Source organism: Petromyzon marinus, chromosome 37, assembly GCF_048934315.1.
Source record: "Petromyzon marinus isolate PM22_M1 ecotype Great Lakes invasive population chromosome 37, UKy_Petmar_22M1.pri1.0, whole genome shotgun sequence".
Classification (NCBI taxonomy): domain Eukaryota; kingdom Metazoa; phylum Chordata; class Hyperoartia; order Petromyzontiformes; family Petromyzontidae; genus Petromyzon; species Petromyzon marinus.
In genome coordinates, this window is record NC_133703.1 from 12,023,759 (window position 1) to 12,042,395 (window position 18,637).

Genomic DNA, 18,637 nt, shown 5'->3' on the forward strand with positions numbered 1-18,637 from the left:
CACGCTAGGGCTGGTGTCACACACAGCCACCCACACGGTGCTGTCCACGCTAGGGCTGGTGCTACACACAGCCACCCACACGGTGATGTCCACGCTAGTGCTGGTGTCACACACAGCCACCCACACGGTGCTGTCCACGCTAGGGCTGGTGTCACACACAGCCACCCACACGGTGCTGTCCACGATGCAGGAACATCGAACGGCACGACCCTTCCGGGCCGGCACCATACAGTGACATCCCCGATGTCACTACAAAGGTAAAAGGTGGGGTTAGTCGGGAAGCTCCGGGAACCTGGGGCGTGGCTAGAGGCTGGGCCTGGCCACGCCGAGAGGTATCTAAGGGGGATGGAACCGAAGGTTCAGGGTTGTTTCAGGGTCACTGGTCCTGGCTGCGTCGCTGCTTGCCGTCATCTCTCTTCGTCGTCTGGCCGCATGGAAGATCGTCCGCACGGCACCCATCGCCGTCATCGTCACACGAGTCAGTCAGCCGTGTGGTTGGATGTATAGTGAGGGAAAAAAGTATTTGATCCCCTGCTGATTTTGTACGTTTGCCCACTGACAAAGAAATGATCAGTCTATAATTTTAATGGTAGGTTTATTTGAACACTTAGAGATAGAATAACTACAACAAAATCCAGAAAAACGCATGTCAAAAATGTTATAAATTGATTTGCATTTTAATGAGGGAAATAGGTATTTGACCCCCTCTCAATCAGAAAGATTTCTGGCTCCCAGGTGTCTTTTATACAGGTAACGAGCTGAGTTTAGGAGCACACTCTTAAAGGGAGTGCTCCTAATCTCAGCTTGTTACCTGATTAAAAGACACCTGGATTTGTATGTTGTTATTCTGTCTCTTACTGTTCAAATAAACCTACCATTAAAATTATAGACTGATCGTTTCTTTGTCAGTGGGCAAACGTACAAAATCAGCAGGGGATCAAATACTTTTTTTTCCCTCACTGTACATGCCCGTCTGAACTTTGCCAATGAACATCTGAATGATTCAGAGGACAACTGGGTGAAAGTGTTGTGGTTAGATGAGACCAAAATGGAGCTCTTTGGCATCAACTCAACTCGCCGTGTTTGGAGGAGGAGGAATGCTGCCTATGACCCCAAGTACACCATCCCCACCGTCAAGCACGGAGGTGGAAACATTATGCTTTGGGGGTGTTTTTCCGCTAAGGGGACAGGACAACTTCACCGCATCAAAGGGACGATGGACGGGGCCATGTACCGTCAAATATTGGGTGAGAACCTCCTTCCCCCAGCCAGAGCATTGAAAATGGGTCGTGGATGGGTATTCCAGCATGACAATGACCCAAAACACACGGCCAAGGCAACAAAGGAGTGGCTCAAGAAGAAGCACATTAAGGTCCTGGAGTGGCCTAGCCAGTCTCCAGACCTTAATCCCATAGAAAATCTGTGGAAGGAGCTGAAGGTTCGAGTTGCCAAACGTCAGCCTCGAAACCTTAATGACTTGCAGAAGATATGAAATGAGGAGTGGGACAAAATCCCTCCTGAGATGTGTGCAAACCTGGTGGCCAACTACAAGAAACGTCTGACCTCTGTGATTGCCAACAAGAGTTTTGCCACCAAGTACTAAGTCATGTTTTGCAAAGGGGTCAAATACTTATTTCCCTCATTAAAATGCAAATCAATTTATAACATTTTTGACATGCGTTTTTCTGGATTTTTTTTGTTGTTATTCTGTCTCTCACTGTTCAAATAAACCTACCATTAAAATTATAGACTGATCATTTCTTCGTCAGTGGGCAAACGTACAAAATCAGCAAGGGATCAGATACTTTTTTCCCCTCACTGTAGGTGATGGGACTATGTAGAGAGGTCGGCTGTGCGTAGCTAAAGGAGAGACGTATATATTCAGTATATTACCCAACGTTGTGCCCAGTGACAGGAGACGTGTATACTATGTGTGTCGGCCTGTGTTGTGCCCAGTGTGAGAATAAATACGAAGCACTCCACACTATGTGTCTCAGAAGTCGTTCATTACATAATGTACTGTGTGTATGCTGAATTTCTTTTGCTCCATACGTAGCCAACCGTGCTAATCGGAGGTGCGGGCGGGGGGGGGTGAAGGACATTCCTGGCCACGGCTAACATCAGCCGAATTCAGTTCCTAAAGAAGCTCTCAGCACAGGGAAGTGAAACTTAAACTACATTGGAGAATATTTATGTCATTGAGAACGAACGCAGCAAAAACACCGATCATAGCCTGCATTTCACTTAAATGTCAACAGGAAATTCTGCACGGAAAATGAAATTCACTCTCAGACCATAATTTCCATTCACGTTCTCATAAAATATTTATAAATAGGCTACGCATGCGTGCAGTTTACCTGTCATCCAAGTGACAACATAAGTCCTGTAAGTATGATGCTCTGTTTAAACATCGACGCGATTACATTCAGCGTATCAATATCAACTCGTTTGTTTATATTGCAGACCCACTGATCTGAATGTATTTATCGTTGTCATTGTATCTTTAATTTGCACTTAAATATTTTTAAAACGATGCTAATTTATAGTCTACAAAAGTTATTTTTTTTTAAATAACATAGTTCTTTGAGTGTATAAAATGAGTTTAATATGTTTCGATTTAAAGCTTTCGTGACTGCAGGGATTCATATTCTTGGTCTTTCGGTAAAGGCACGTAGAAGGGAAATACAAAAAAAATGTTGTTGAATTTTTTTTATTTCCCTTCTACATGACTTTACCGAAAGAACCAAGAATATGAGTTTAATATGATTACATATACAGTATTACAATATGACGTCAAACACAAACGCTATATTTGGATATTAGAAGCGTGGCTATCATTTGGATGTGACGACTGAAATGCTTGCCAGGTGTTTTAGGCTTTACGATGCAAGGTGATCAGAAGTTGGCAAAGTTGAGTGTCACACCCCCGATTGGCATGGTTAGCTACGTACGGTGTGAAAAGTTCAACATGCATGTTTTTTTTTCCTGGTTAGCTGATTTCCTCCCACACTAAACACTCATTATTGTCTTCAAAATAAGATTATTTGATGATACTGCCTCCTGTTAAAATGGTAATTCAGTGATAACTGAGCGTAGACATGCATTGCAATGTGTGTGATTCTAATATTGTTGAAATGCGAATTGAGACCAGGATTTCATTCTTAAGTGGATTATGTAAAAACTGTTAATCATGATTTTTTTACAACTTACTTCTTATCAGGCCCCAGGGCATATAAATTTCTCTCTCCATCGCTTATCTCTCTATTTAAAGCTTTCGTGACTGCAGGGATTCATCTTCTTGCTTCTTTCGGTAAAGTAACGTAGAAGGGCAATAATAAAATAATAAAGATAAAACAATAAAATAAAATTGTATTTTATTTTAAAATAAAAATTATTTTATTTAATTATGTTTTATTTTTATTATTTCCCTTCCACGTGACTTTACCGAAAGAACCAAGAGTTATAAACATTAAGGTGCTTAAATTATACGTTTAAAAAAAAAACAGTCTATAATGCGTAACAGCGGCTCTCTTTGTACTATCGTGTTATCATGTGTGCATGCAGACATGTATTGTATTACAACGTGGCGTAACCGTGTATGTATTTAATACACGTGCCATTTTATTTGGTTTGCGGTACAAGTGGCAAGTTTAAGCAACCTCTGTCGCCCCAGCATTCAGAGGTCAACATTTGATATCCAGATAACTGGTCTTTCTAACGAATTTTAAACTACAGATGACCAGTATTTATATATAGTACAGAGTATATTCTTAATTCACCTGTAGAGAAATAATAAATGAAAATAAAACATACTCTGTACTTTTCGATTTAAAGCTTTCGTGACTGCAGGGATTCATATTCTTGGTTCTTTCGGTAAAGTCACCACGTAGAAGGGAAATAATTTTAAATCGAAAGGTACAGAGTATGTTTTATTTTCATTTATTATTTCTCTACAGGTGAATTAAACCACGGGTTAGAGTGTGACACTATTACAATGTTTAAATGGTCTGGGTTCAACTCCCACAGAGGTGTTATCGCTCCGTGTAAAGAATTGATTACCACATTATGGAAAGTAAATTATGATTATCCACTGCAGTAATTGGCCCCCATCATTGCCGTTTGGAAATTCAACAAGTGCCCCACGATCATGGAGTAAGATGGATACGATTGTTAAGCATCTGTTTGACATAATTTACAGCCTTTTTGTCGATCCACTTCAGAATGAAGGCCTCCCAATGCTATGCCGGCCACGAGGATTGTTTAACCATATTTTACAACGTTTGTCAGTGCAGCTGACAAGTTTAGGCATCGCTCAGCACTGATGCTGGGTGCCGTTCATAAATGACGTCACGCACCTGGGGGGGGGAGGGGGGTCAGACATTTGTGACGATGTGTGACGAGGGGGGGGGGGGGTTGAGAAATGTGACGTCACATCAAAATGCGCAACTTTAAATAAATATAGACAACACGTACTACTTAATTAAATAGACTTTGTAATAAATGTTTTCTCCTACAACCTCAGAGTGCAGCGCCACATTTAACACGCACTACAATGACAATAGTTTAAAGCGATTTGAAGCATGTTTTATTTTCAAAACGGAAATATGGTTTTGGGGGGTGGGGCGGCAGAGCTTTGTGACGTCATATTTAAAGGGGGGGGGGGGTCCGACTTTTTGTGACGTCGTGTGACGAGGTGGGTGGGGGGGGTCAAAAATCGTCCAAAATCGCGTGACGTCATTTATGGACGGCCCCCAATATCTTCAGCTGCACACCCTTGGTGACATCTGTAGAGAATGAGCCCGGCGTGTTGTTTGCAGTTAAGTGGAGATATCCACGCTGGAGTCCCCTGACGAAAACGGCACCTGGTAAGATGTTCAACCAACCAGTGTTTAGTAATTATCAGGAAAACCCCACTACCTGGGCTCTCCTTGTGTTGCATATCCCTTTTTCGTCTTCTTCTTCTTCTTCTTCAAACCTATGACGCATCGCCAATTTGCACTTGCCATTCTCATCCGTAAAAGTAACGCGTATGCGCCGACTTCCGTTGAAATTTGCAGGCGCGTGTGAGCAGAGGAGCGACTATGACCTTTCCCGATTGCACCAACTCCTTGAACGGCTCGAACAGCTCGGCGCTGAGCCACCACGAGCGGCACAGAGCGCACTCGGCCGTGTTCCTTGTGATCGTCGTCGCCAGCCTCCCGGGAAACGGCGTTGCCCTCTTCGTCTTCCTCTTCGGCAGGAAGAGGCGCAACGCCGCCCGTTGCTACTGCATCAACCTAGCGGCGGCCGACCTCGTCTACGCACTCATGCTGCCCCTCCGAATAGCCTCAGACTTCTACGGCTTGAATTTGCTCCGGAGCAATTCGTCGCCGCGCCAGCTCTGCTTCTACATCTGCTCCGTGGCGATGTACAGCAGCGTGCTGTTTCTCACGGCGATAAACATCAACTGGTACCTGGCCATACTGCAGCCCACGCGACAGTGGAAGCGGACGAAAGTCAGGCAGGCCAACCTGGTCAGCGTCGTCATTTGGGCCTTCACGGCTCTCTCCAGCGCCTTGGTGTTTTCCGAAGACGTTGCCACGCCGGATGATAACGGCGGGTACTTTGAGCTCCATTTATTGTTTGAGTTTTACGGTCTGTCCACCGTCGTTGGTTTTGTCATTCCCCTGGGCGTCATCGCATTCTGCTCCGTGTCTATTCTCCATCGTATGAAGGTGCGGCCACGAAACACCGGCAGTCAGTTGAGGCTGGCATTGATGAAGAAGATCAAAGGCATAACCATTTCGGTCCTCACTTTATTCATCGTCTGCTTCCTACCGCACCACGTGATTCGATTATATTATTTGCACATCTACATCAATGCGAAAGAAGACGATGCTGCAGCCTGCGAGCTGGCGATCCGCTTAGAGCCGTACTCTCTGGCAATATCCTGTCTCGCCGCATCTCACGGGCTCTTTAACCCCGTGGTGTACTTCTACCACAGCAGGCGATTCCGCCGATTCCTGTGCAGCAAGATGCCACACGTTGGCAAGTCTGTTGCGCGCAAGCCGAGCGTTTCCATCGAATGGACGGACTTGACGTCCCACAATTCACAATCGGCCGGAGCTCCGCGCGTGACCATCGAATGCGCCGTCGCCAGACGCACAGGGGCGCAACACGGCGTGCTGATATCGCAAGAGGAGGACGTGGAGGACGCCGCGGAGTTGCGTGAATGAGGAGGCCACCGCAATGGTTCGCGGGAAACCCACGGAGCCGTTGGCCGAGCAGCCGTGTCTAAATATTGTTTTGGGATTTCATTTTAAAATACAGTCAACGTCATCGGGAAAATATCTGAATTGCATTATTTTAAGATCAACCTGGACGTAGCGTATTTGTTTTGCTCACCTTGGGTTAAACAAACAAAAAAAACTGCTGTTTAGTTTATTTGCAAAATGGCAATCGTTACTGTTTATGGGATGTTCGCAAAGGCTTTTGGCTAACCGTCGAACACAGACGGTCACTGCATCGCGCGCATTCAGATGCACTTCTGCGGCCGTCTCGAACGCTCTTCTTTCCGATGTTATACAAGGAAGCCACTGGAGCTATGCACTGTTAAATCCATATTTAAAACGTATTCCTTTAGAACTTATTTTTGTATGTAATTTGTTGTCCTTCACCCACACCTCCCTTTAGCAAGGTTGGTTACGTACGGTGCGAAACTACCTCGCCTGGTTATGCAGAAGGTCGCGGGTTCGATCCCGACCTTTCCGCCTGTATATTTGGAGTTTGCATTTTATGCTATAAATTTTAACATGATAAACCACTTTTTTGAGCTATCATTTGTGGCCAGGTCGCTTATAAAAAAAAAGCGAAATAGCTCAGTGGGCCTTACCTGATAAAATAAAACATTGTTCAGTTTTCGTTTTGTTTTCATTTGGTTCTGATTACAGTCATCTGGATTCTTCCCGATCCGTAATCATATTTCCTGTTCTTTGAAGCACGCGTTTGTCGCTGTTTATTGTTGCATCATTATGTAAAATGTTCTCCCCTTTTATTCCCTCTCTCCCACTTTCCATTGAAGTCTCCAATCGCTATTCTAATCTCCTGAGATATACACTGTTTTTTAGCCTTATTTATCTCCTCATAAAATTGCCGCAAATTCCTCTTCCGAGTGTTCAGCTGTAGGTGCAGACACTGTGCTTGAATGATGGAGATGTTAAACGGTTTACATTTCAATTTCACAAGCAATACTTCTATCAGGCGCTGCGAATTAGCCGATCGGAGATCTTCCGGCAGGGCTCTGGCTTTTCGGCGTTCAAACTTCTCAGACGTGTGCACTCACTGCTGAAAAAAAGTACTAACTTTCCATCGGTTGTAAAATGTCCACTAACTTTCCAATCTGACTTCAATTCGGCCTTAAAATATATATACCACGGGTCGAATGCCACCCGTTTAACTCCATCCACGCCAACTTTGACATTCATATTTCTACTTCTGGCCATGACTTCCTTGGGCAAAAACAGCAGTGGGTTGCTATTGCCTTCTGCCAGGTTATTTATGGATTTACTCTCGTTCACAAGCTACCCCGCAAAGTTGAAATGGTGACGCAGCTGAGTGGGTGTCATGGTTGATGAATGCCAATGCAGCCGAGCCAATGTAACGGTTTAAATGATGACTAGGCTGAATCCAAGTTCCATTTCAGATGGCGATACTGTTATTGATCAGGTGTCGTGGTTGTCTCAGTTTGAGATGATAATGCACGGGGGTCGTCAAACCTCGTGAGCTGCTTTGTGACGTTATTTATTAAGGACCGCCGTCTCGTGTTCACGCGCTTTTACGGCACTTGAAATATTTGTTGGGTTTTTTTTTTTACCCAATTCGAAAAAAAAAATAATGCCTCTTCTTGTCATTTTGGTTGGCGACCACCGACAATGCAGCTGAATTGCGGCAGCCGTTTGCCCCGAGAAGGCAGACACCGTGGCAGCCACTCTCACCCGGGAGCAAACGCACAGGCGCAGCTCAACACTCGCGCTCTCTGGGGCCGCGAGGCGTCGACGCGAATCCTCTCCATCGCCACCTTGGTCGCTTTCTTCCTCTCCATCCTCGTCACCACCACCACGCCCCCACGGCCACGAACAGCGCCCTCACCAAGTACACGCTCGCCACGAGTGCGCCACGAGGGCGCCACGGTGGCTAGGAGATGTTAACTGCCTCGCCTGGTACGCAGGAGGTCGCGGGTTCGATCCCGACGCTGATGTCTGCTGTATATTTGGAGTTTGCGTGTCTCTCTCATCATCATCACGGTGGCTAGGAGATGTTAACTGCCTCGCCTGGTACGCAGGAGGTCACGGGTTCGACCCCGACGCTGATGTCTGCTGTATATTTGGAGTTTGCGTGTCTCTCTCATCATCATCACGGTGGCTAGGAGATGTTAACTGCCTCACCTGGTACGCAGGAGGTCGCGGGTTCGATCCCAAACACGACGCCTGCTTTCGCGACCAATATCATCCATAATGGATGTATATTTGGAGTTTGCGTGTCTCCGTCCCTGTCGTCGCGTGGATTTTTCTCCGGGTCCTCCGGTTTTTCCTTCCACATTTAGAATCAGAATCAGCATGCATTGGAGTATTTGGCTGATATACATTTCCACGTGGTAAGCCACTTCGCTGAGCTATCATTTGTGATAGCCAGGTCGCTTCTGAAAAAAATAACTACGTAGCTCAGTGGGCCTTGCCTGGTTAAGTAAAAATAATACGTAGTATATTGGGGCTTTGGAGACCAAAAACGTGACCCCCCCCCCCTGTTATATATGCCGGGTCTTGAAAATTTAATTTAAAAAATGATAAAAATTGAATGAAATTTTTAAAAATCCATAATTATTCGCAATTATGTTAATTGATGTAATTATGTGCATACATTATGATAATTAGAGAGATAATCGTATTGATTTATGTGAATGTGTGCGATTATGCTAATGCACACCGTTATGATAATTAAGCCCTGCACCGTTGTCGAGGGTAGTATTATCAATCGGGATCATACAATGAATTGTATGAAGTTATGCAGGTGTGCTGTAAGTATGCTAGATTAAGCTCGGTTCATATTATCAATCGGTTAATACACTTATTCTCGCTTTAACATTTACTGATTATGTCTTAGTGTTTTTATATCAGGTCTCCAAATTCAAATCTCACCGCAGGATACAGTTCTAATAATTAAGATTATTATGCATGAACTTAGGAAGGCACCACTCAGACACTTCTGTGTTAAGCAATTTTAATTTCTAAACAAGCCTTAACACTCTAATATGTGAACTCTTATGCTTGGAATTGTCAACACAGTACTCCTGGAGATGTTCCCCTCATTGATCCATACATTTAACCCTCAATGATCACGTTTGTTAACTGGGTAACAGTACAATCGATTATTCCTCAGAGTACGCGAGCATACGCGGCGAGAGGAAAAGTCTTTAAAAATTCATGCAACGATATTCATACGAAGGGCAATAAAGAAACATGTCCCGAAGGCAAGAGTAGTTATCAATTAATTCATTGGAAAGATTATTCAATTAAAAACAAAAACGAACGACTAAAATACTTCTAAATGACCGTATCCACGTAACTCAATGGGACATCAGTGTTCTTCACGATCAGTTGATATTTAACGCACCACCTTGGAATGGGAACCCTTCTTGAAACACAAAGATAACTTTTTGGAACAATCTTATTTGTCCCGATATGTGTGTTGTGTGTCAACAAGGAACAGCGAGTTCAACAAGTCGTCAGCCCGTTGAGCTGCAGAAGAGTGTGGCGCGCGGCAGGCCCGGGCTGGCCCCGCGATCAACTGAGAATGGCGAGGCTCGCCAAGTAACAATGTATCAACGAGTGTGAGTTCAGAGCTGAAAGGCAAAGTATCGCTTAAAGACCTTTATGTCCACATCGAGTGTCAGCTTCCAGCTGCAGCGCGACCTGCGTCACCAAGCAAGAGCGCCTGCTGCCAGCGGCCAAGCGTGTTCCGACTTGGCTCATCAGGCAGCGGAAAGAGCCTGACCAGCCGCCAGTGAGCGAGAGTGTCAGCGCCAGCGTGAGCGCCGTGGGCTCGACCCACACTCACACCGACCAGCACCAGCTGGTAACCAGGACAAGGGTGAGGAACGGCGACCAGCTGATGGGCTGCGGGCGCTATCTGACGACGGATCATCGCGCACCGACGGCGAGCGTCGTGCCGACTCTTCCAGCCAGCTGTGGACAGAAACTGTGGCTGTGCTTGGCTGTGTTCACTCCAGCGCTGCCCTCTAGGCAGTCTGGTCCCTTCACCTGATGAAGGCCACTTGTGTTGTGGCCGAAACGTCGTGATTTTTGTTGTTTTATTTTTTTACCTACGTAACTTTACCGAATAGAACCAAAGAGTATATTTATGGCTACCATGTGTTTGTGTCAAATTGTTGGAAGACAAAGGCGGCCAGGGAGGCTCTGATTTCATGGAATACACATTATCTGGTCTTGTGTGTTTGACCTATTTTCTTGTATCTCTTTTGAGTTACCCTAGGTCTAATCTCTTGTGATTATTATTTGGTTTATGTTTAACCAAGATTTGTAATGTCATTAGATGTTACCTCCGGTATTTCAAGGGTTTTATTAACTTTTTGCTCCCTGTCTGCATCCAGGGGTCCGTAATTTTTATTCTCGAGGTCAGAGATATAGCTTAGTTTGGACTTAGGTTTTCGTGATTGCAGGAACTCATGTACTTTGATTCTCTTGGTAAAGTCACGTAGATAGAAAGATACAATAAGAAATAATATAAGGAATACTGCAGTCTATAATGTCGACTTAGTCTTATAGCCAAGCTTGAACTTTTTCCGTACAAAAAAAATATATCAGTTACAATGTCCGTTTTACCCTGTGCTCTGTGTCCGTGCCTGTGACTCTGGATATTTGTTTGTGAACTGTCCAAAGCGCCAAGCAGGTCATGGCATGTGGTCCTTTGGCAATCTGGAGATTTTGCAGATCTTCGTCGTTAACCTCCCTTTGCCCCTGAGTTTATTATTTAACGGCCTTTTACGACCTCCAGATGCTTGGTGCTTGTGGGAGGTAGCGAGTTTGAGGGCGATTTGTTATTTTTTTTATCGATTATTATTATTAAACAAATGGCAGAATTATTGTTAACATTATTTTTTGGAAAAAGGTCTATGTATACAACACCCCCCCCCCCCCTCCCAATGCTGGCGATGTACGGGCCAGTGAGAGCAATGTGAAAAAGAGCTTTATAGCTCATCGGATTCCTCCCGTCTAAATAAACATTCTGATTCTTTACTTATACTGGAGGAATCCGATGAGCTGCGAAACTCTTTCTCACGGATGTCCAGTACAATTATGTCCGCGGTCTACGAAAATAAATAAATTTAATTACATGCAAATAAACAGTTGATTTGAAGCTTTCGTGACTGCAGGAATCCCTCCTCTTTAGTTTTTTTCGGTAACGTCACGTGGCTACCGACGACACTTAACCGAGTAAGGAACCTACACGCGACTTTACCGAAAGAACCAAAGAGTAGAAATAAAAGTTCCCATTTTAAGGAAATGTCATTTCAGCGGGAACACACGGCATGTGCGTGTACGTGCGTGCCTGTGCTCAGCAACATTTTCATAAAGGGGATATTGATGCGAAGTGGAAAATTACCACGAAATTGTAAAAAAAAAACCCCAAGAACAACCACAGTTTCCGCTCGCACACGACCAAAATTAAGCGTTAATCAAACTGCACGGCTGCGGAAAAGCTACGAGGTGAATGGTTGGAAGGACAGTAGAAGGCTAAGGTATGTACCGACTAAACTTCTTGCTGTTATGTCCTTTTTCTGCAAAAGCGCGATTTTTGCGAACAGCTCGGCCGAAGCAATATCTGTGGCACTGGCCAAATAACAATAATACATAGTGTTCACGAAATATTGATCTCATTGACTATTGGTACCTAAAACATCAACCTGCTCTTGCATCATGTCCACCGTGGTGGACTGCTATGATGTATATGGCTGCGATGACATTAAACACATTCAACACGTCTTCTTGGTTCTTTAGGTAAAGTCACCTAGAATCTGAAAAAAAATAATAAAAATAAAACATAATAAAATAAAATTATCTTAAGCTTAACAGGTCCCTGCAGGGTGGGCTGGTAGGAACATTGGAATTTTTCACTTCGTTAAAGTATTGAAAGGGGACGGACGGACGGATGGACACATTAATCTATTGCAGGCTGGTACACTCAGTTTACAACTTCGTTCCTACCAGTAAAAGACGCGGTCCATGGTTGGCATTGTTCACTGAAGCGCTGTCTTCTGGACAGTCCTGTTTCTTCACCTGAAGAAGGCTGCTTGTGTTGTGGCCGAAACGTCGTGAGAATTTTATTTTATTACGTTTGATTTTTTATTATTTTATTTCCATTCTACGTGGTGGTGACTTTACCGAAAGAACCAAGAAGATGAATCCCTGCAGTCACGAAAGCTTTAAATCGACATTCAACACGTTTGAGTTGGATTCCTTTGGCTCCTAAACTCACATTAAAACCTTTACCGGCTCACGCGCGAGACCACTGCATTATTTTATGCTCACGAAGCTTAACCGAGGAAGGAAACTTACAAATTGTTGGTGCTGTTTCCCTGAAAACAGTACTGTACTTTAACGATGCAAATGTGTCTGTACAATACGGAATCATCATGTGGCCAATCGACCACACACCTCGTTTTGCTTGGCTATGTAAGTGTTGGTTAAAGCAAAGTTCTCTAATTTAAAAAAGGTACTCATGAGGGGAAATGTTGAACAGAGAATATAAAAAAAGAGAATTATTCAATGGGCATGATGGTTTTTTCGAGAAAAAAATGACAATATACCAAGGCGTAGCCACGGAGTCAACATTGGGGGGGACCAAATCTTCCAGGGGGGCTGGGGGTACCCCCCCCCCAGAAAAATATCTAAATTTGAAAACGAATTTCCTGCCTAAAATATTAAAAAAATCACTAACACATGGGATGGACTTTTTATTTATTTTTTACAATAATGTCTAATAGTGTATATTGTATCACATTGCTCTGTTTTAACTTTTGTTGTACCATTTCTTGTTTCATTGTACAGTATGTAATGGAAGAGATTAGGGATTAATACATTACAACCACAATCATATAAACATAAATCTATGCATTGATTTATATGAAGACAAGTCCAGATATTGTGGCCAAGGTGTATCAAATAGTTGTTTTTATTTACATAGCATAGCGATATTTTTATAGCAATATATTGGGGGGGGGGGCATTTTAAGCATATTTGAATTTACAATGATGAAGTGGGGGGAGGGGGGAAATGGGGGGGAGGGGGTGGTCAGTTATAGTTCAGATAACATTCACCACCGATGTAATAAACCACCTCCTTGCAATTGAACCTGGGTCAACGATGGGTCCATATGCCAGTGTGTAAACCACTGCGCCGCCACTCGTTACCAACATTCAAGATGCCTCCAGCGGACCACGCCGTGAGGTTCACCATTAAGTGGACCCCAAAACCTTCTGAGATATCCAAACTGAAGCCATCTCGGGCTCATGCAGCGCTCCCCACCCAGTGTACATATTCTCGTACGAACAAAAAAATAACACTTTATTCATTACATTATTATTTAGCCTCAACCTAGGTTATCATCGGCACTCGCCTCAACTATGCAGTCGAAATGCGCTTTGACGTCATTTCGTACGAATGCATGTAGCCGGGTCATGCCAAACATTAGGAGGTGCAAGGTTTACCAAAAAAAAAAGCACTTTATCTTTACCAGAGTTGTTCCAACGGTACGACGCTGAAGCGGTTTTGGAAGATCCGCAGGGTGGCGGCAACAATTTGACATCGGCGCTGGGAGAAGGTTCGCGGCCCGGGCAGTTTCGGCGGAGGAAAGTGAAAGCGCGATCAAAAACGCAGTAAATAGGCCCAACGATCAAAAGCACGACGGAGGACGGTAACAAATAGGAACGGCAACGATTGACGCCCCGCAAGCGAATAGACCGAACGATGCGAGCACAATCAGAGTCTTTATTTAGACTGCAGGAGGAATCCGATGAGCTATAACGCTCTTTTTTTTCACAGATGTCCAGTAGGGGCACGGCGTCAGAACGTTACAACAACAAACAGTACCAAAAACACGAAAGGGAGTGCAAAGTATAGGAAAGCTAAACAAAAAAAATAAAACTAAACTATTTCATTTTATCAGGTAAATGCCACTAAGCTCCGAGCTTTTTCAGGAGCGACCTGGCCACAAACGAAGTGGCTTATTGCGTGCAAATGTCTAGCAGCCGAATACTCTGAATGCGTGGCGATGTTGATTCTAAATGTGGAGGGAAAAACCAGAGGACCCGGAGGAAAAATCCACGCGACCACAAAGAGAGAGAGAGACACGCAAACTCCAAATGTAGAGCAGCAGGCGACAGGGTCGGGATCGGGATCGAACCCCCATCCTCCTGCATACCAGGCGAGGAAGATAACATCACGCCACCGCACCATTGAAGCTCACACTTGTACGATCTTCCATCTTGATAGTTGAATCAATGAGGCGAGTTGCTTAAATCCCTCACTGCCCACCGCCCACCTCTATCCAGCCAGATCCATCAATGGGTACAACACAGTCCATCGGCAGGTCGCGTTTGGTGCGGTAAACTGTGGGCCATTCTCACCGGCCAGTGTGGGAGAGTAGGCCAAACACCCTCCAGAGGGGCTCTCTCCAGAGCGGCCGCTAACGAAGGGCCCTCGTGCCGCGAGAGAAAATCATCCGTGGCACTGAACTTTCCGGGAAAGAGGAAGTGCTGGAGGTTTTGTCGTGAGAGTGGTGGACTGCGTGGCTGAAGCATTATTATCAGCAACGGAGCTCAGTGGGGGAAATGTTAATGTAGCTTTTATCAGCTTTGCGCGTCAAGGTTGCAATCTGTGGCTCTGAGGTGCCCTGCGATACAATTGTGGTCACGGTTAGGGGCGCTAACGCCCGCGATATTTTGCAGGGCTACTGCAGAAAGTGGAAGTGAGTGAGCACAATAATGTTGGAACATGCCTGTGAAATGTCACCGTCGAAGTCACCCCTGAGAAGGCAACCGATCTCCCCACGTCCCAGCCTGCTCGGTGAGCATGCTGTGGAGGCATCGCCACCACTTCGTGGCAGATATAAATTTTTGTGCGTGAATCCACTCATGTGCTGGGATTGTTCATGTTCATTTCCATCTGTTCATCCGGACAACACAGCGATTGTTTTTTTTTACCAAAACTACAAAATACCTGTATACTAATCGCTGCCAATCTCACCACATAGCTAACCAGGGCCAATTAATAGAACTGACAGTGGGCACTCCAACCTCCACCGAAATGTGTACTGACTACATTCGTATGTACGTATCTATGTGTATGTTGTACAGTTGGCACAGTAGGGGGCACAGGTGGTGCATCGGCCAGTCATCTCAGTCGACCCGTGGCACCTGGGTCTGTCCCGTGACCTCCTGCCAGCGGGCGTTCGACACTTCACGTGGCCTCACAGTGCACCTGGCCTGGCACAAGCGCCGTGGTGACGTCACCAATGCGCGAACGATTGCAAATCCAAAATGCTTTAAGGAGGTCTTTTGGAGTTAGATCGCGTAAATGTAAATGCGTCGTTACACCCGCCACCACCCGGCACAGCCAATTACTAAGGTTTGTCACGTAAACAGAACATGCCAATTCGTTACTAGTACAGCACACCGGTGTGTTGGAGAGCAAACGGTGAGATTGGATTCATGGAGTCAATGCCGACGCAGAGATGGGCGTCATCAACATAGACACTGGACATCTGCTTTGTGTGTTTAGTTTGTTGTCCTTCCCCCGCACCTCGGTTGGCTACGTACGGTGCGAAAGAAGTTCAACATACGTAGGTACATTGGAGAGGTGGGAGCAGATGACTCCTTCTGGAGCATTTCCAAGGAAATCCGCAGTGGCGACGTCGTCTAGGTCGGTGTGAGTCCATCCCCCCTGACTTTGTTCACCCAGATGTATAAATGGGCGAGTCGAGGTGAGGCGATCGGCAGGCCACGTGTGGTGGGGCAAAGCCTGTCTTCAGAGAGAGAGGCCAATGTGGAAGACCAAGGAAATAACCACGAGAGGGCTTCTCCGTCGTTTCCTCTGTTGGGAGGCCCATCCGCCAGCAATTGGTGTAAGCAAGCAACTGCAGGGCCGCACCATTTCCCGTACGTAGAAACTCAACTTTTTATTTTTTTATTTGACCAGGTAAGGCCCATTGAGCACACTCAGGCTCTTTTTTTCAGAAGCGATCTGGCTATCACAAATGACAACCAAGTGGCTCATCGTCGCGTGGACATTTATAGCAGCCACATACTCAAACAGCATGGTGGGTCTAAACGTAGAGGGGAAAACCCGGAGGACCCAGAGACAAATCCACGTGACCACGGGCAGAGAGAGAGAGACGCGCAAAAACGACAAATACACAGCAAGGATCGGTAGCTAACGTCTCCTGGCCACCGTGCACGAAACCGCTGCCTTCTCCATTTTTTTTACTTTTACAGAGGATCTCAACCGGCGGGCGCGTGCGGGAATGACGATGGGGACGCCGACGAACGCGCGCAACGCGTCCAACTGCGGCGTGGACACCGATGACAGCTCGCACGCCTACGCCGCCGTGTTGATCATCGTCGCCGTCCTGGGGCTGTCGGGGAACAGCGTGGCCCTCTTCGCGTTCATTTTCCGGCTGAAGAAGCGCAACGCCGCGCGCTGCTACTGCATCAACTTGGCTCTGGCGGACCTCGTGTACATGCTCACGCTGCCCCTGCGTGTCGCCACGCACCTGCAGGGCGGCAGGTGGCCTTTCGGAGACTTCGCGTGCTCCCTCGTCTTTTACGCCTTCTTCATGAGCCTCTACAGCAGCATCTTCTTCTTGACGGCGATAAGCGTCAACCGCTACCTGGCCGTGGTCCGCCCGATACAGCAGTGGCAGGACGGCAGCCGGCGAGCAAAGATGCTGTGCTCGGGGATATGGGCCTTCACGGCGGTCGGCGCCTCACCCTATCTTTTCAAAGGCGCGGGCACAATAGGGAAGGACGTGGTTTGCTTAGACCCACAGGTAGACTCCACGCTGAGGTTCGTCATGAGCAACGCGTCCCTCGTGTTGGGGCTCATTTTCCCCCTGGTCATCATCGTGTTCTGCTACGTGTCCATCCTCCGCCGCTTCAACCTGGGGCCAGCAGACGGCGGCTCCAGTGCGAGGGGTCGGCTGGGCCGCGAGAAGGTCAAGGCGCTGGCCGTCATCATCATCGTCCTCTTCATGACCTGCTTCGTGCCATACCACGTGGCGCGCACGGTCTACCTGTACCTGCGGATGAGAGCCGACGGGCAGAGCGACGCCGGGTGGTACTGCGAGCAGGCCAACCGCATGAAGCCCCTGATGGGAGCCCTCGTTTGTTTCGCGGCGGGCCACGGCTGCTTCGACCCCGCCGTCTACTTCTTCTACAGCAGGCACTTCCGCAGCTTCCTCGGCCGCGTGCTGCTGCCCCGCAGGAGAGGGGCGGTCGCGCGCGATCCCAGGGCGGCAGCCGCACGCGGAGACGCGACGCTCGCGAACTCGCGGGCGGCCGCCTCCTCGCACGACAACGAGGACCCCGCCGGAGTGCGGGACCCCAAACCTAGTGGGGGGCCGACGGGCAAGGACGCCGCGGGGTCGGCGCGAGGCAAGAGGGATCGCCTTCAGATTACGGACAACAGCCCGAGCAACAGCTTTCAGAGTTTCACGGATGGGTAATGGAGGTCGTGAACGCGGGCGCACGTGTTGACGCCGAAATCGCAAGTTGATGTTTTGGGGCCGTCCATTAAATGACGTCACGCACCTGGCGGGGGGGGGGGGTGGAGGGGGGTCAGATATTTGTGACGATGTGTGACGAGGGAGGGGGCGGGGGGGTTGAGAAATGTGACGTCACATCAAAATGCGCAACTTTAAATAAATATAGACGACACGTTCTACTTAGTTAAATAGACTTTTTAATAAATGTTTTCTCCTACAACATCAGAGTGCAGCGCCACATTAAATACGCACTACAATGACATTAGTTTAAAGCGATTTCAAGCATGTCTTATATATTTTTTTTGGGGGGGGGCAGAGCTTTGTGACGTCATATTTGAGGGGGGTCTGACTTTTTGTGACGCCGTGTGACGAGGAGGGGGCGGGGGGCAAAAATCGTCCAAAATCGCGTGACGTAATTTATGGACGGCCCCTTTGGGCGAGGCCACGTAACGGTCAGGCTAAAATTTGTGTTTTTATAAATATCCTCCGCCGCCTGACACGGCCAAGTAAATAAATCAGCTGTTGCGTGGTGTACACGCGTTTAACAAAGCGGCTGATTGTCATTATTTCAGCTCACTCACCGGTACGTTGCAGAAAAAAAAATCCTCGCAAACAAATTCAGCAGAGATACGATGTTTCGTTTTGAAATTACGTCAAGAAAGATCCGGGAAGTAAAATAAAAAAAATTGAGGAAGTTGTTGCGACTCGAGTTGAAACGCTGACAACTGGCGCGTTAAACGATGGTGCGCCACTTGACAATTTAGTTTTGTTCGGCTGTAATCGGTGGTGGAGGGTTTTAGCAACACAAATTGGGTCAGATGAT

The 18,637-nt window shown here is 46.6% G+C and overlaps 1 protein-coding gene across 1 annotated transcript; it reads left to right on the top strand.

Moving 5' to 3' along the window:
• Positions 1 to 16,427: 16,427 nt before the first annotated feature.
• LOC116949511 (lysophosphatidic acid receptor 6-like) lies at positions 16,428 to 17,852 on the top strand. Its single transcript, XM_032966892.2, has one exon. It carries the CDS (start codon positions 16,576 to 16,578, stop codon positions 17,773 to 17,775), a length of 1,200 nt encoding a protein of 399 aa, XP_032822783.2. The 5' UTR covers positions 16,428 to 16,575; the 3' UTR covers positions 17,776 to 17,852.
• The last annotated feature ends 785 nt before the right edge of the window (positions 17,853 to 18,637 follow it).

Coding starts and splice junctions, on each gene's coding strand:
- LOC116949511 (XM_032966892.2), top strand. CDS start 16,576: ATGACGATGGGGACGCCGACGAACGCGCGCAACGCGTCCAACTGCGGC.